Source organism: Monodon monoceros, unplaced genomic scaffold (assembly GCF_005190385.1).
Source record: "Monodon monoceros isolate NGI ecotype Baffin Bay Population unplaced genomic scaffold, NGI_Narwhal_1 Super_Scaffold_9, whole genome shotgun sequence".
In the NCBI taxonomy this organism is placed as follows: Eukaryota; Metazoa; Chordata; class Mammalia; order Artiodactyla; family Monodontidae; genus Monodon; species Monodon monoceros.
In genome coordinates, this window is record NW_021703786.1 from 17,755,597 (window position 1) to 17,770,133 (window position 14,537).

A 14,537-nucleotide genomic window follows, 5' to 3' on the forward strand; every position below is an offset into this window, starting at 1 on the left:
ATTAACTATAATGGACTAGGGGAAAAAAAAAAAAATCACTGTACTTGGAATTCACCTTCTAGAATGGTATTCCAGAATGTCTAAGAAGGTAGAGACATTCTGAAAGAAACAAGAAAAGTATACTGGACCCACACTTCAAACCGTTAGAGCAGGAGTCCCTTATGTTAACTGAGTGCTAAAAGTCAACCTAAGTGCTAATTTGCATAAAGCCTGGGCGCAGATAAGAATATCAGAAGAATGCATAAAAATAAATAAAAGATAACCACAGTGATAAATTTTTAAGAGCCATAATTATGCGCCCAAATGTAGTGTTCTAGGCTCAGGCAAAGTTCCAATGAAAGTCTAGGGCAACTGGATAAAACATTGTAATAATCCAGGCTGAGAAATAATAAGGCTTCTCTTCAGCAACATTTCTCTAAATTGTTACTGCCTTCCCATTTTGAAAAAAGTTTCTTTTAGAAAGGAATGGTAAGGATTCCATACAATATGCATCACAACAAAATTTAAAATTGAAGGCATTGTGTCGATTGTCCTTGGCATTATTTACACTCATTAATTTATCTTCAAATAAGCCTGCAACTCCCGAAAAAAGCGTTTTTAAATTTTTCGGTGCCTTTGATTTCTTACTCTAGACTAATAATACATTTCTTCTTAGAGAAATAAATTTCACAGACATAACTTCCTCTGTATTCAATCAGTCAGCTAAAGATCAGTACTCTTGCCAACTACCACTGTCTCAGAGTGATGACTTGAAGCTGCTAAAGAAATGAAAAATACTCAAAAAATGCATGAGCCAATCACAAATTTCTTATCAATCATCTCTTCTAGAAATAAACAAGACAGCATTTGTAGATAAACAAATATAAAAAAGTATCAATGCAAACATTCTGAAATCACCTTGCTGAAATATTGTGCTTTTTCCTTCAAATTTCAATCTCACTATTGCACATACCTCCTGTAGATGACAGCTCAATGCATAAATTCTGATCTTGTCAAAACCAACCATTCGGGAAAAGAATGAAAAAGATTATCAAAGTAAATGTGCAAATATAACTGGTGCTTAAAGCATGTTCAAAACATAAGACCCTAAGACAAAGGAGTTAAAACTTGCTGGCAGACAAACAGTCAAGTAACCACACCTGGTTTTTCCACTTATCTTTAGTAAGATCTTATTCAGCTAATACACACACAAACCAAAGATGGATAAAGACTGCAAACTAACAAAAATTACCATGTATTGAATTGATCTTCCCATTCTTCAGTTTTTGACTATATTTCCTTTATATGGGGCGATAATCAGTTCATGTAGAAAATAAGTTATTGACATACTTTTTCAAGTAACAGTCTGCGTATCTTCAGCCTCATGAACAGGTATAACTGTTTTGAGCTGCGCATATCAGAGAACCTAGCATTCTATCTGAGAGCTTGGCACTCGTCGCATGTTTAGGGCGTGTCGATGTATTTCTTGCATCTGTCTGATCCGGTCCTTCTGCCACATTAAGTTCTGAGGCATGGGATATCTCTGAGTGCCATGCAAGTACCGGTATGGGATTCTCACATGGCAGGCAGTGGCTCTACAACGAGGCTGTGGCATGGGAGGAAGAAGCATCCACCTCTTTCTCTCGGCACAATATCGGTAAGCTTCTTTCCGATACTGTTTGTCAATATCATCACTGTTTTTCCAGCCTCCAATAATGAAAACGTCATCTTTGTAATAGCAAATGGCCGCTCCTTCGATGCTTAGGACTTCTGGAGGTAAGCTTTCAAGGATCTCATCGGAAACCTGGCTGGCAATTTTTCTTACTGCCTCTTCATTTTCTAAAGAATAACTCTTGGGACAGCATGAGGCTGTCTGATAAAAGTTTGAATTGACCACAGACATTTGGAAAAAGCAGTAATTGTCAATAAGTGGCAAAGATTCCACATCTTGCCACTGTCGAGTCTCCGTATCATAACAAGTGATGACAGCCTTTAATCCATCTTCAGTGTCCCGGTCCACAGGAGTGCGGGCAGCGATGTACACAAACCGGTCTTCAATGGCTAGTGCTTTAACATCTCGAAGAATCTTTGGTGCTGATTCCAAGTTGTGCCATTTATCAAGCTCGGGATTATAAACAGTCACATCTTTAAAACCAGGACTGAAGTTGCCATGTCCTCCAATGCTGTATAGCTTCCCTTTGACTTCTGTTAGTCCAAAAGAATGCTTCCTTGTCATCAGACTACAAACGTGTTCCCAGGTATTCAAGTTTGGGTTATACCTTTCCACAGTTTTAGCAAACCCTGGTTCCATTGACCCAGCAACATACACGTAGGATTCTGTTACTGCAACAGCATGTCCATCAAGGTGATTATGAATATGGGGTAGGTTTACCCATCTGTCCTCATCGACAAAATATCCCACACATTCACTTAAATAGTCCCCTCCTTCTGACACGCCTCCAATAACCATGATCACGTCCATGTTCTGCCCATAGCGAGGTAATAATGAGACATGAGAAGCAGGATGCTGGAACGTGCCAGACTGTATATTCTCGGCTCTAAGAGCATGCCTCTCCACTGCATCGGCCACTAACTTGACACAAACTTCATTATTGGCCACCAGCCTCTCTGGTTTGACATGACGAGTAAGGTAAGTAGGTTTCATCTGGGACAATCTGAGCAATTTAAAAAGTTCTTCAAAGTATCTCTCTCTCTCTTCAGCATTTCTCTGAACCCATTTCAAAACTGTTTCAAATAGAACCTCTTCAGAATCAACTGTAATCTCCAAGTCTGACAGCCAGTCTCGAATGAGGTGGAAAGGTAAAGTATAAAATTCCTCATCCTGAATTACTTTGTGGAAGTTTCTCCGTATCATATCCGCAGCTTTCAGAGCAAGTTGGCTTAGAGTATACATGTGAGCTAAACTATGAATGGCCACACAATTAGACAGATGAAGTTTTTTCTTGAGAAATTCTCCACAAAATTCTTTTAAACGAATTAATAGGAACCTAAAATCAAGAAAAAGAGAAAGAATTTTCAAATGTGCATATTTTATGTGGCTGTACTTTCGAGAGCATCTGAATTATAAACTGAAATGTAAGCTTCATCTCACTTCATGCACAACACCTGAAAAAAGCATAGCCTCCCAAATTAAAAAGGATTGTGCTGAAAAGTAGGTTTAAAAGCATATATAAAAATCATCTTTATATATTTTAAATTATTTCCATTAGATAGTTTATATGTATTATATATTACACAAAGTATGTATAATACACACACACACAGAATTTTTGATTATGTAAGGTGTTTCAGAACATATCCTTCAATAAAGTACAACAGTCCCATACTTTATTTCCACTTTAACTTGCCCTTGGCAAAGGCAAATCCCTATCCAAACTTGTCTCTGCCATCCCGCCCTAGTCCTTTGCCAGCAACCAGCCTCTTCTTAGATGAGGCTGGGTCTCAGTGAAGAGAATTTCTTTAGCATCAGCTACATGGTACAGGAACTGTGACTCCTGGGAGGCTGTTTGGTCAGCTCTCAGAGGGAATGGCGGTGCAGGCTTTGTGTCAGAGGTTTTAATCTTCTCTTCACCAGAGCTTTCTCCTTGAGTAGCCCAGGGGTGGGGGCGGGGGTGGTGCTCAGGGGTTTGTCCTGAGCTGGGTTCTCATTAAAGCAGGTGAGGCAAGGCAAACGAAAACATCTGAAGAAGCCAGGAAATAAAACAACAACAGAAAACGTGTAAGATGGTCCACGTTACAAAAGTAAAGAAAGTAGTTTGGCATGTAGCTGACTAGATGTTGTTTGCTCACATAAATTAATCTGGCAGAATTCAGCCCCAAGGGTGGCCAATTTGAGACCACTGCTAAAGAGTAAGCCCCCAGAACTGAGAACATTAAATAATGTAAGAACGACTTCATCGGGACTTCCCTGGGGTCCAGTGGTTGAGACTCCGTGCTTCCACTGCAGGGGGCGCGGGTTCCATCCCTGGTTGGGGAACCAAGATCCCACAGGCCGCTTGGCACGGCCAAAAAAGAAAAAAAAAAAGGAATGACTTCATCAGTCCAGGCCTCTCTCACTTCAGTAACCATTTGCTATTGTGATTATTGTACTTAATAACTGACTGCAATATGAAGATGAATCTCAAGACAGGCTCCCTTCACCCTCTCCAGAGAACACACCATCTCAGACATAAAACAAAGACAAGGTTGAGTGGTAAGAGCTCTAGTGGCTCTCAAACATGTCGGTGCCAGGGTCACTCACTCCTGGGCTGCCCCACCCCCTACTTCTGATTTTTGGCAGGCACTCCAGGTAAGCCGACACGTATCCCCTTGGACAGGTATTTGGAAACACTGCTCTAGGAAAATAATAGCTACTGTACACTGGGCATGTGCCATGTGACAGGCATCATGCTGGGCACTTCCTACTATCTCTTCAGGTTGTAAGTGCCTGCGAGGTAGGTATGATCAACAGAAAGAGTATATGGGGGGAGGTGGGGCGGTAGTAAAGGAATCCTGCCTCAGAGCTGATGGGTGAGATTGGATGTGATGGTTGCAGGACGCTTAGTGCCAAACACAAGGCAGCTGCTCAGCAACTGACATATGGAGAGAAGTTAAAGTTTTAAGTCAGCTGTCTGGGGTGTTCTCTCCTCTCCTCACCCCAATTCTCCAGTAAAGCAGCAGTAAATCTGAAAGAACACAAGCTCACAGGACAGAAGCAAACGTGGCTTGAATGAGTGCAATGACCCTTCTCTATCCATCTGCATTCAACAAACCTCCCTCTCTTCTCTCAGACCTACATCCACCCACCCAACCCCATCCTCATATAGGTGACCCAGTCTCATGCTTTGAGAAAACAGAAGCAGCCAGGCAAAAACTTCATTTTCCCACTACCTTTTTTTTTTTTTTTTTTTTTTGGCCACACCTCGCAGCTTGTGGGATCTTAGTTCCCCGACCAGGGATTGAACCCGGGCCCCGGCAGTGAGAGCACCTAGTCCTAACCACTGGACTGCCGGGGAATTCTCTCCCACTATCCAATCTGTCTGCCTAACAGCTGTACGCTATACTCTGCCTTCCCAGTCCAACTTCTCCACTTTTAATATGGATTCTATCCCCTTCTTGGTTTCAAGGACTTTGGTCCTATAACATCAATTTCTCCTCTTCCACAGATTCATTTTCCATCAGCACACAAACACGCTCCACTATCTCCTATCTTGGGGGTGGGGGGGAAGACCTTCCTGGACTTCTCTCCACACATGTCCATGTGTATCATTTCTCTGATCCTCTTGACAGTCAGACTTAAATGGCTCTTGTCAGTGCCATCAGGGACCTCTATTATCACCAAATCCAATGATCACTTACAGTTGACAGAGCTGACATGATCGGCTACTCCCTCCTTGACACACTTTAGGCTTCCATGGGATCAGTCTCCTCTGCTGGTTCCCCTTTACCATTCTGGAGAACCCCAGGGCTCAGTCCCGCTGTTTCTCTTTTCTATCTAGACTCTCTTCCTAAGTAATTTCATCCAGTCCCGAGGCTTTAATTACCACCTATGTGCTAATTTCCTTCCAATCTGTAGCTCCCAGTGCTCTTCTATACAACTGCCTACTAGACATTTCCTGGACCAAAAACCAAACTCCTGATTTTCCTCCCAAACACTTTCCTGCAGTCTTCCACATCTTAATAAATAATGAACGAACTCCATCTTTCCAGTGGGTCAAAAAACTAGCAGTCTTTTCCCTAACCCCCCACATCAAATCCACCAGCAAATTCATCTCCTCTGCCTTCAAAATATGTCTAGAATCAAAGCATTTCTCATCACTCTTCCTTCTCCCTCCTCAATCCAAACCTCCACCACCATTGCCACAACCTCCTAAACTAGTCTCTCTGCTTCTCCCCCTGCAGCCCCTTCCCCACCACCTCATCCTTTTTCTCAACACAGCAGCATTCTCCAAATCAGACTGCATCATTCCTCTAGCCCAAACTTTCCCATGTCATTCAGAGTAAGAGTCCAAGTCCTTCCACAGGCTGACAAGGCCCTGTGGGATCCGGATCCATCCCCATTACCACCTTCAGGCCTCTCCTACTCCTCTCACCCTGCATCCCTTTGATTCAGCCACACTGGCCTCCTACTATTCTCTAACACCCAGACAAGCACCATCTCAGGACAAGCACCTGTGTCCCCAACCTGAAACACCCTTAACCTCACTTCCTTCGGTTCTTTGCAAAATGTCTTCTTCACAAGGATTTCTCTATCCATCCAATTTTAAAAACAGCTCCTTTACACCAGCACTTTCTATATGCCCCACCATCCTTCATTTTTCAAAACAGCTCTAGCAATCACCTAACATGCTGTTTTATTTATTGTCCATCTACCAATGTAAGTGCAATGTGGAAAGGGACTTTCGTCTGTTTTGTTCACTGCTGAATTCCCAGCAGCTTAGAACCCAGTGTCTGAACTGGTGCATAATAGGTACTCAGTAGGTATTTGTTCAAATAACGAATGTGTAACATAATACTGCCCCAAAAGACTCCGCCCCATCTCCAAACTGCATTCACCTGCCTCCTACCTAGTCTCTGGAACATCCATCTGGGCCCCCTACAATCCATATTCCCCAGCAGCAGAATCATCTTTAAAAATATTTAAATCAGATCATTTCTTTAGCCAGCTTCCCATCACCCAGTAAAATCCAAACTCCTTTTTCCAACGCATTTCACACACCCTTCTCCCCTTCACCCACTAGATCACTGAGTTTTCCTTTTTTACTTCTTCTCTAAGCCAAATGAGATCCCGCCCAAGGGCCTTTGCGCTATCTGCCAGAAATGGTCATTCCCCATGTTTGCATGGCCAGTACTCCGTTGCCGTTTAAAGGTCTGTTTAAATGTCACCTCCTCAGAAAGGTCTTTTCTCTACGCAATCACTATCCTTTCATCCTTTTTATTTTATTTTTATTTATTTATTTTTTTTGCGGTACGCGGGCCTCTCACTGTTGTGGCCTCTCCCGTTGCGGAGCACAGGCTCCGGACGCGCAGGCTCAGCGGCCATGGCTCACGGGCCCAGCCGCTCCGCGGCATGTGGGATCTTCCCGGACCGGGGCACGAGCCCGTGTCCCCTGCATCGGCAGGCGGACTCCCAACCACTGCGCCACCAGGGAAGCCCCCTTTCATCCTTTTTAAATGTCAACACAGTACTTATTACACGCGGACCTTCTTCTTCATTGCCTTTGTCCCTTCACCTGGAGTCTGACAGGGTGCCCTCGCCGGACTGGCAGGCTGCAACCTCAGCACCCAGCGCAGGGGCGGCCCCACAGCACACAGCAGGCGCTCAATAAGTATCAAACGAATGCACTTCGTCAGGGCTCACTCGAGCCCACCCTGGACACTGCCCTCCCCGCCTTCTCCTGCGCCCTCCCTGGATGCGGCCCTCGGTCGGCGAGCATCCCCACGCCCGCCCTGCACATCCCGCCTTGGCCACCTACCTGTCGGCCAACTCCAGCACCTCGTGCACACTGCCCGTGCTGACGCGGATGCGCCCGGTGTACATGTATTCGATAACAGCTTCCACCGTGTCGGGTTCGGGCCCGGGCTCGGAGCTCCACTTGCGCATCTCCACCCGGCCCGAGCGGGACTCGGAGAACTGGCCCGAGAGCAGGGGCGTGAAGTACTCGGTGGCGGCGGCCAGCACCGAGCGATGGGCCCGGAACTCGCGGCCTCCCGCACCGCCGAAGCATAAGGTAATGTCGCAGAAGAGGCCCTGGCGCCGCTGCTCGTTCTGCCTCCATGACAGCTCCGAGCAGTGAGAGCTGCACTCGAAATCCTCGGCCTCCGGGCCCGGGTCGCCCCCGCTCGCCTCCATTGCAGACAAGCCAGGCCCAGGCCCGAAGTCCACCGTGCCGCTGCCTCTGACTTCGGCGGCCAGCCCCGCCGAGCCGGCGGCGGCCGTCTCCATGCTCTCCATCTCTAGCACCTGCAGAGATGCAGCCGCAGCCGCCGCTGCTGCTGCCGCCACCGCCGCCGCCGCCATCTTGACGCCGCCGCCCCCGACCCCGCAGTCCCCGAAGAATCCGGCAGTCCTGGTGCGACACAGAAGGATTCTGGGAATAAATAGTGGGCGCGGGGCGGAGCCGGCCGCCGCTGGGTCTGCGCATGCGCCCCCCCACCCGCCCTAACGCGTCCCCCTCAGGTAAGGTGCAAACGTACTGCTCCCCAGTTATGACTGTCTCCCCGGGGGCCGCCCATCCACACGCCCTTGGGAGGATGGCTGTTTCCATCCCTTTAGAGAGCAGCGTGCTCTTCGTGATCGTTTTGTAAAACAAAAGTCCCCTTAGACCCTCACCCAGTGTTGTCTTGGGTGGCAACGCTGGATTTTTATTTAAAAGTTTAGAATGGCCTTGGAGTAAAAATTGAAAAAGAAAAAAAAGACTCGAGACTGAGCCCCAGTTAAGTGGATGCGGGTGAGCAAGTTACTTATTATCTCCGAACTAATTTATCTTTCTAAAAAATGGGATACTATCTAGATTGGAAGATCGCTGTGAGGATTGAATGAGATGCTTGTCAGGTGTTTTACATAGTGCTTGGTCCACAGTTACTGTTCCATACATACTTGTTAAAAAGATAAATAAAAGCCACTTTGGGGTTTTAAGCAAGGGAGTGGCTCAATCAGATGCCTGTTTTAAAATGTCGCTGGTGGCTGTGTGGAGAATGGACTGTAAGGGGACAAAAGTGGAACTAAGGGCACTAAGTTATCAGACCAGATATGGGTAGATCAGAGGGGTAAATCGACAGGACTTGGCAACCAGAGAAGTGAAGGCAGGCTTTTGGCTTGAGTATCTAAGTAAAGCTTTGGTTCCCATTCACTGAGAAATGGAACGTACAGATTCACGGGAGAAGATAGTGGGGGTTTTTTGAAGATAGTATTTTGATTCTTTTTTTTTTTAAGAGATGGATGAACATTTTTAAAACTACATGTAGTAAAACTATTAGAAAGTACACTTCAAAGGAATGCAGATGAAAGGAAATGGATGACATGAGATAGCAGTATGTTTTCATTGTTACTATATAGTTTATTTAAACCAAGCTATGATAATACAGAGGAGAGACTGAGGTGGCAGCTGCCCAGAATCTTTGTGGATTGCAGATGCAAACTGAGGACAAGTCGATAACAGACAAGGCAGTTGCATAAATACAGAGAATGGTAAGACACAAGACATTTCACAGCTTTTTGCTTTGCGCTTCCATTTTAAACATATGTATGTTACGACTTTACATTTTAAATTACTGCTCCACATATTCTGTAACAATGGCTAAGGATGCAATGGTCCTGTCCCCCCGACACTGGTGTGCAACATGGAACATTTCAGGGGGATACCAAACAAACTCTTAACACACAACATACGAAAAGATCCTAAAAAAAAAACAATCAGATTAATACAATGCTCTTCAGGTTATATGAGGAGGGCGAAAAGGAAAAACAACATATTAGGGGTCCTTTAAGTGGAGAGTATCTTGAGGTCTTAAAAGTGTCATTCCCTTCCTTCAAGGGGAAAACATTTTTTTAACTAATGGAAAAAAGAAAGCAACATTGTAACACCCTACAATGAGGAAAAACACTATCCTGACAGTGCTTAGATGCTTCCATATAATAAATACAGCAGGTAGCAAAGCAAATGTTACAAGTATTGGCTGGGTTCTTATTTCTATGCTTATAAAAAAAATATTAAGCTTCTTTGTGTAGACTGAACAGTGTTAGCCTGTGGGTGTTGGTCTTCGGTGCCTGTACACTGGTGGCCGTTTACATTCCAGGCCCACCCTTTAAGCAAGCTCCAGTGCCAGCTGTCTGTGGCTGTTTCCCGGGGGTGGGGGGAGGCGTTCTCGTCTTCACTTTACTGTGGCAGGGCTCCTGGCTCCATTACATGCTCATGTGTTCCGGAAGAACGTAGGAGATATCGTCCCATGGGTGACGGTAGAGCCCCTGCTTCAGCCTCTTCTGATCAAGATAGTGTCCTAACATGAAGCAAACGCATCTTTTTGTTAAGAGTTGGTGAGTTTTTAAAATTTTGGTGAGGGGGAGGAGATAAGGAAGGGAAATCTTAACTAACACAAAAAAAACGGGGAAGGACATCCCGATCCACCCCACAGGCAGATGCCAGCCTTGGTAAAAGGGAACTATTGGACTTCATTCTGTTTTCCTGGGCTAGCAATCAAACTCATTTCCAAGAACAAAGGAACAAAGGTAAAGATAAGGCAGAAGTTTAAGGAAGGAAGGGTTAGGAACAATGATTAAGACAACGTGTCATCCCTCTCACAGAAACTGGCCACATAGGTTAAGCGGTATACCTGAACCATGGGGTAAAACAAACAAAAACAGAAACAGAAACAAAAACCACAAAAACAAACACACAGAACTCTTACTGCCAACTCACCAATGAAGCCCATACTCCTTCCCAGCACAAAGATGCCATTGAGGGCTCCAATGTCAATATATTCATCAGCTTCCTCCCTGCAACACACAGTCCGCTTGTAGTTGTACAATGGCTCACATGACTGCCCTCCTCCCCAAAGAAAGGACAATTTCTGCCCAGGAATGAGAAGCTAGCTCTCTTTGAACTCAAAGTAGAAAAAAGGGATGTTCTGGATGGTAGGTGTAGAGGCACTTTTTTTCTTCTTTATACCTCTCCATATTTTCTAAATCCTCTCTAATGAGCATGCATTGCTTTTAGAGTTGGGAGGAAACAAGAAAAATCAGTAGGCATCAGGAAGAAGAAAATAGCTGCAAGCTCACCGAGTGAAGGACCCACAGTTTCTGAGCATGTCTACAAAGGCAACTCCAATTAAACCGTCTACATTCAGGATAAGGTTTGGTTTCTGGGAAGGCAAAAAAAATTCCAAGTATTTATCATTATTACTCATTTTTGTTCCTCGTAATGTTCCACTATTACCATGACAACTATTACTACGAATTCCTGACCGCCATTTAAAAGGCTCCCGCCAAAACATCCCAGTTGATGAGGAGAGACAGTGTCTTACTTAATTCCCAATGTCTAGCAAAGGACCCAACCCCTCGTTGACACTTAGTAAGCCTGTTGAACTTAGTTAAGCAACAGAAACAAAAGTTTCCAGAAAACCAGGTTCAATTTTAGCTGCACAGTCAAAATGTAACCTGGCTCTCATTTTCCCCGAGAAATTCAGCCAAAACTCTGATTCGGGCATTAGGGACATTTTCTTTTTTACCTTCGAGGTGGTAATCTTCTCTACTTCCAGGGCGTAGTCAAGCAGGGGTGTGGCAGGGAAGTGCTGTCTGACGTAATCTTTGAGGATCTGCACGCGCATGTCTGGGTTGTTTATCTAGGAAGTGACCCAAAGTTACAGAGGAACCCACTCTAACACTGCTGTTAAAAGACACGTTCCTGGGAATACCCTGGTGGTCCAGTGGTTAGGACTCTGCGCTTTCATTGCTGCGGCCTGGATCCCTGGTTGGGGAACTAAGATTCTGCATGCTGTGTGGCACGGCCAAAGGGGGGAAAAAAAAAAAAGATATGTTCATGCTTGTGTCTCACACAGGTGGACACAACTGTACGTGTCATATCCAGGAGGTGTGTTTCAGGGACTTGATCCACATGTATGATTCCATGTAGCACAGATCACGACACTGCTGTGGGGCTTAAGGTTTTCTGACGTCCTTTCATATCTTATTTGAGCCTCAAAACCACCTGAGATGTGGCGATGTTGGGTAAGTCAGCCATAGGGTCAGGCAGCAGGGCTGGGGCGCCTACCCTCAATGGGAAGTCCGAGGTTCTAGCCGCTAGCCACACTGCCCACCAGCTCGGCAACATAGTCAAGCTGTAACCAAGTTCTAGGTTTTTAACTAAGCAAGCACGTGTTGGCAGTGGAGCAGCAAAGCATCCCTGAAATTCCAGGAAAACGTCTGGACCTGAGATGAATGGAGATGAACCTTCTGTTCAGAGACCCACACTAAGCAATCACCTGTTGGGGGTGGGGGGTGGGGGTTAGTGAGACAGGTTAGGCGCCCGCCAAGTCCCGATACCACAGGGACCTCCTCCCTTGGCCAAGACACGCAAGGTCAGGATGGAGCCCAGGAAGGATGGCGCTGGCAGCACAGGCCTGCCGCTAGCTGGGGAAGATGCCCTCTGCTGTGCGTGTGCCGTCTGCCTGGGAGGTGGCGATGGCTGAGCCAAGCTCTGTGAGCCCAGATGCAACATCCCTCAGAAGGAACCACTGTCCCTGGTTCAGTCTTTGCCATCCAGCTGCCTCTGGATCTACCCTGAGCTGGCCCACCATGGGGATGCCTGGATCACACGCATGACCCTCTTGTATTAATGTGAGTCATACAGCCCGCTCAGAGCAGCAGAGTGAGGGTTCTGGAGCTACGGAGCCAAGGACCCCGAGCAGCTCCCCTTCTCTCGTTGCCTTTGATTTCTAAACACAGCTCACACAGGACACACAGAGGACTACCTGCCCTGTGAGAGACTCTCTTAATTACTTAGAATAGTCACGCTGGCCTCTCCCAATCGGGCTGGCCCTGATTTTATTACTCTTCCTGCCCCAGTGGTGTCAGGCTTAACCACACTGACTTGCTTTGGCCGATGAAATGTCAGTGAAAAAAAAGGGGCTGTGCAACATCCAAGCAGAAGCTTCAAGAGCTTTCTGGTGGTTCTGCCATAGCTGTTTTCCTTCTGACATGAGACCAGCACCTCCTGGATAGGGGCTGCTCCTTCAGTGGAGGTGACAGAGCTGTCGCCGTAGCCAACCCACAGTGGATGGAGGATGAGTAAGAAACAACCCTTTGCTGCTGTGAGCCACTGAGATTTCCGGAGTTGTTTGTTACCGCAACCTGCAGCATTATGTAGCCTAAGGTGACCAATATGTCCCCTTAACCCTGACCTTAGTCCTTTCTCCTATTAAGGTTCACCTGGGAAGCTAAAGTTACCAAGTTTCCAGCTCATCGTATTTTCACACCACAACTGAACACAATAAAAACTGTTTAAGGGCAGTCTGTATTATAATGGAAAAAACAGCTGCCTCGGGCTTCCCTGGTGGCGCAGTGGTTGAGAGTCCGCCTGCCGATGCAGGGGACACGGGCTCGTGCCCCGGTCCGGGAAGATCCCACATGCCGCGGAGCGGCTGGGCCCGTGAGCCATGGCCGCTGAGCCTGCGCGTCCGGAGCCTGTGCTCCGCAACGGGAGAGGCCACAGCAGTGAGAGGCCCGCGTACCACAAAACAAACAAACAAACAAAAAAAACAGCTGCCTCAGTGCTGGCATCTGTCAACAAAGCTTTTCATGTTGGGAGCCGAGAGCCCGGCTGTGCCCAACTAGATCAGCGCTCTCTCATCCTCACCCACCCTGTAGATCCAGTGCCTCGAGGGCGACAACTTACCGATTTCACTCGGTGACCAATGCCCATGATGAGTTTTCCTTCCTTCTTCATCTTGTTCACAAACTCCATGGGGATGATGCCACTGTCAAAGGCCTTGCTGAACATCTTGGCTGCTGCATCCAGGGCACCCCCAAACCGGTCGCCCTATAGGAGAAGCCAGCCCATGTCGCCTCAAGCTGTCGGAGTGCCCTTCAGCTTCGCAGGCCAATCCGGCGTGCCCTGAACAGCCCCCAGCACGGGGTGTCACACTCCACGGCTCCCTCTACGACCCCGCTGCAGCCAAGCGGCATGATGCTAAAGCCTGGTGTCCCTGCTGTTCACCTCCCAGGATGACGGTACTCACGATGGTGAGCAGTCCCGAGGTGAGGCTGGAAACCAGGTCCTTCCCGGCCCGAGCACAGATGATGGTGTTGTGAGCCCCAGAGACGGCTGGCCCGTGATCAGCCGTCACCATCAGGCACATCTCAATGAACTGGCAGGAGTACTTGGGCAACCTGGAGGGGGGCGTAAAGGAGTAAAGGGGAGAGGACAGGAGAGCTGGAACAAAGGCAAGAGGCTGAACGGGAGATACGCTGACAAGGCCACGGTGCTCCTGGCTCCCGTCTCCTTGAACAAGTCACTCAAACTCAAGGAAGGCAGCAACCTCCCAATCCAGGCCTAATACTATCTTACAACTCCAGGGCAGCACCCTCTGATTCCTGAGTGGCTCTGGATGCTGCCCAGATCAAATACTGCTTTTAGAACTGAGGTCAGCAAGCAGGGTTTGAAATCTCTTCTTTAGGCAGTTTTCAGCCTGAGTTGCTGTGACAGGATGCGACGTTTTTGTGGTTACTACTGTCCACGTGCCAGACAGAGAGGAGGTGCGACCCCTGTCCCTTCCACAGCGCACAGCGATCAACCTCCCAGCTGATGATTAAGAACGAAGTCTGGGGACTTCCCCGGCGGTCCAGTGGTTAGGACTCCACGCTTTCACTGCCGAGGGCACGGGTTCAATCCCTGGTCGGGGAACTAAGATCCTGCAAGCCGTGCGGCGCAGTCAAAAAACCCCCCAAAAAACAAGATCCCACATGCTGAGCGGTGCAGCCAAAACAATCCCAAAAAACAAACAAAAACCAAAGTCTGGAGCCGTGGGGACGCAAGAGCACACACAGTAAAACCTGCTCGGGT

At 47.1% G+C, this 14,537-nt stretch overlaps 2 protein-coding genes across 3 annotated transcripts in view; both read right to left on the reverse strand.

Moving 5' to 3' along the window:
- Positions 1-1,211: 1,211 nt before the first annotated feature.
- Positions 1,212-8,037, reverse strand: KLHL11 (kelch like family member 11). Its single transcript, XM_029210749.1, has 2 exons — positions 7,455-8,037; positions 1,212-2,987 (listed from the first exon to the last, which is right to left on the reverse strand). Exons 1-2 carry the CDS (start codon positions 7,997-7,999, stop codon positions 1,406-1,408), a joined length of 2,127 nt encoding a protein of 708 aa, XP_029066582.1. The 5' UTR covers positions 8,000-8,037; the 3' UTR covers positions 1,212-1,405.
- A 980-nt stretch (positions 8,038-9,017) lies between these two features.
- The window catches only part of ACLY (ATP citrate lyase), a 42,401-nt gene continuing 36,881 nt past the window's right edge, over positions 9,018-14,537 (reverse strand). The window contains exons 23-28 of one of the 2 annotated variants that reach the window (XM_029211518.1): positions 13,714-13,864; positions 13,371-13,514; positions 11,206-11,319; positions 10,757-10,839; positions 10,398-10,474; positions 9,018-9,978 (exon numbers count right to left, since the gene is read on the reverse strand). In XM_029211518.1, coding sequence (XP_029067351.1) covers positions 9,884-9,978; positions 10,398-10,474; positions 10,757-10,839; positions 11,206-11,319; positions 13,371-13,514; positions 13,714-13,864 — 664 coding nt within the window. In that variant the 3' untranslated portion in view covers positions 9,018-9,883. The remainder of the gene's footprint in view (positions 9,979-10,397; positions 10,475-10,756; positions 10,840-11,205; positions 11,320-13,370; positions 13,515-13,713; positions 13,865-14,537) is intronic. The other variant, XM_029211517.1, reaches the window with a different exon arrangement.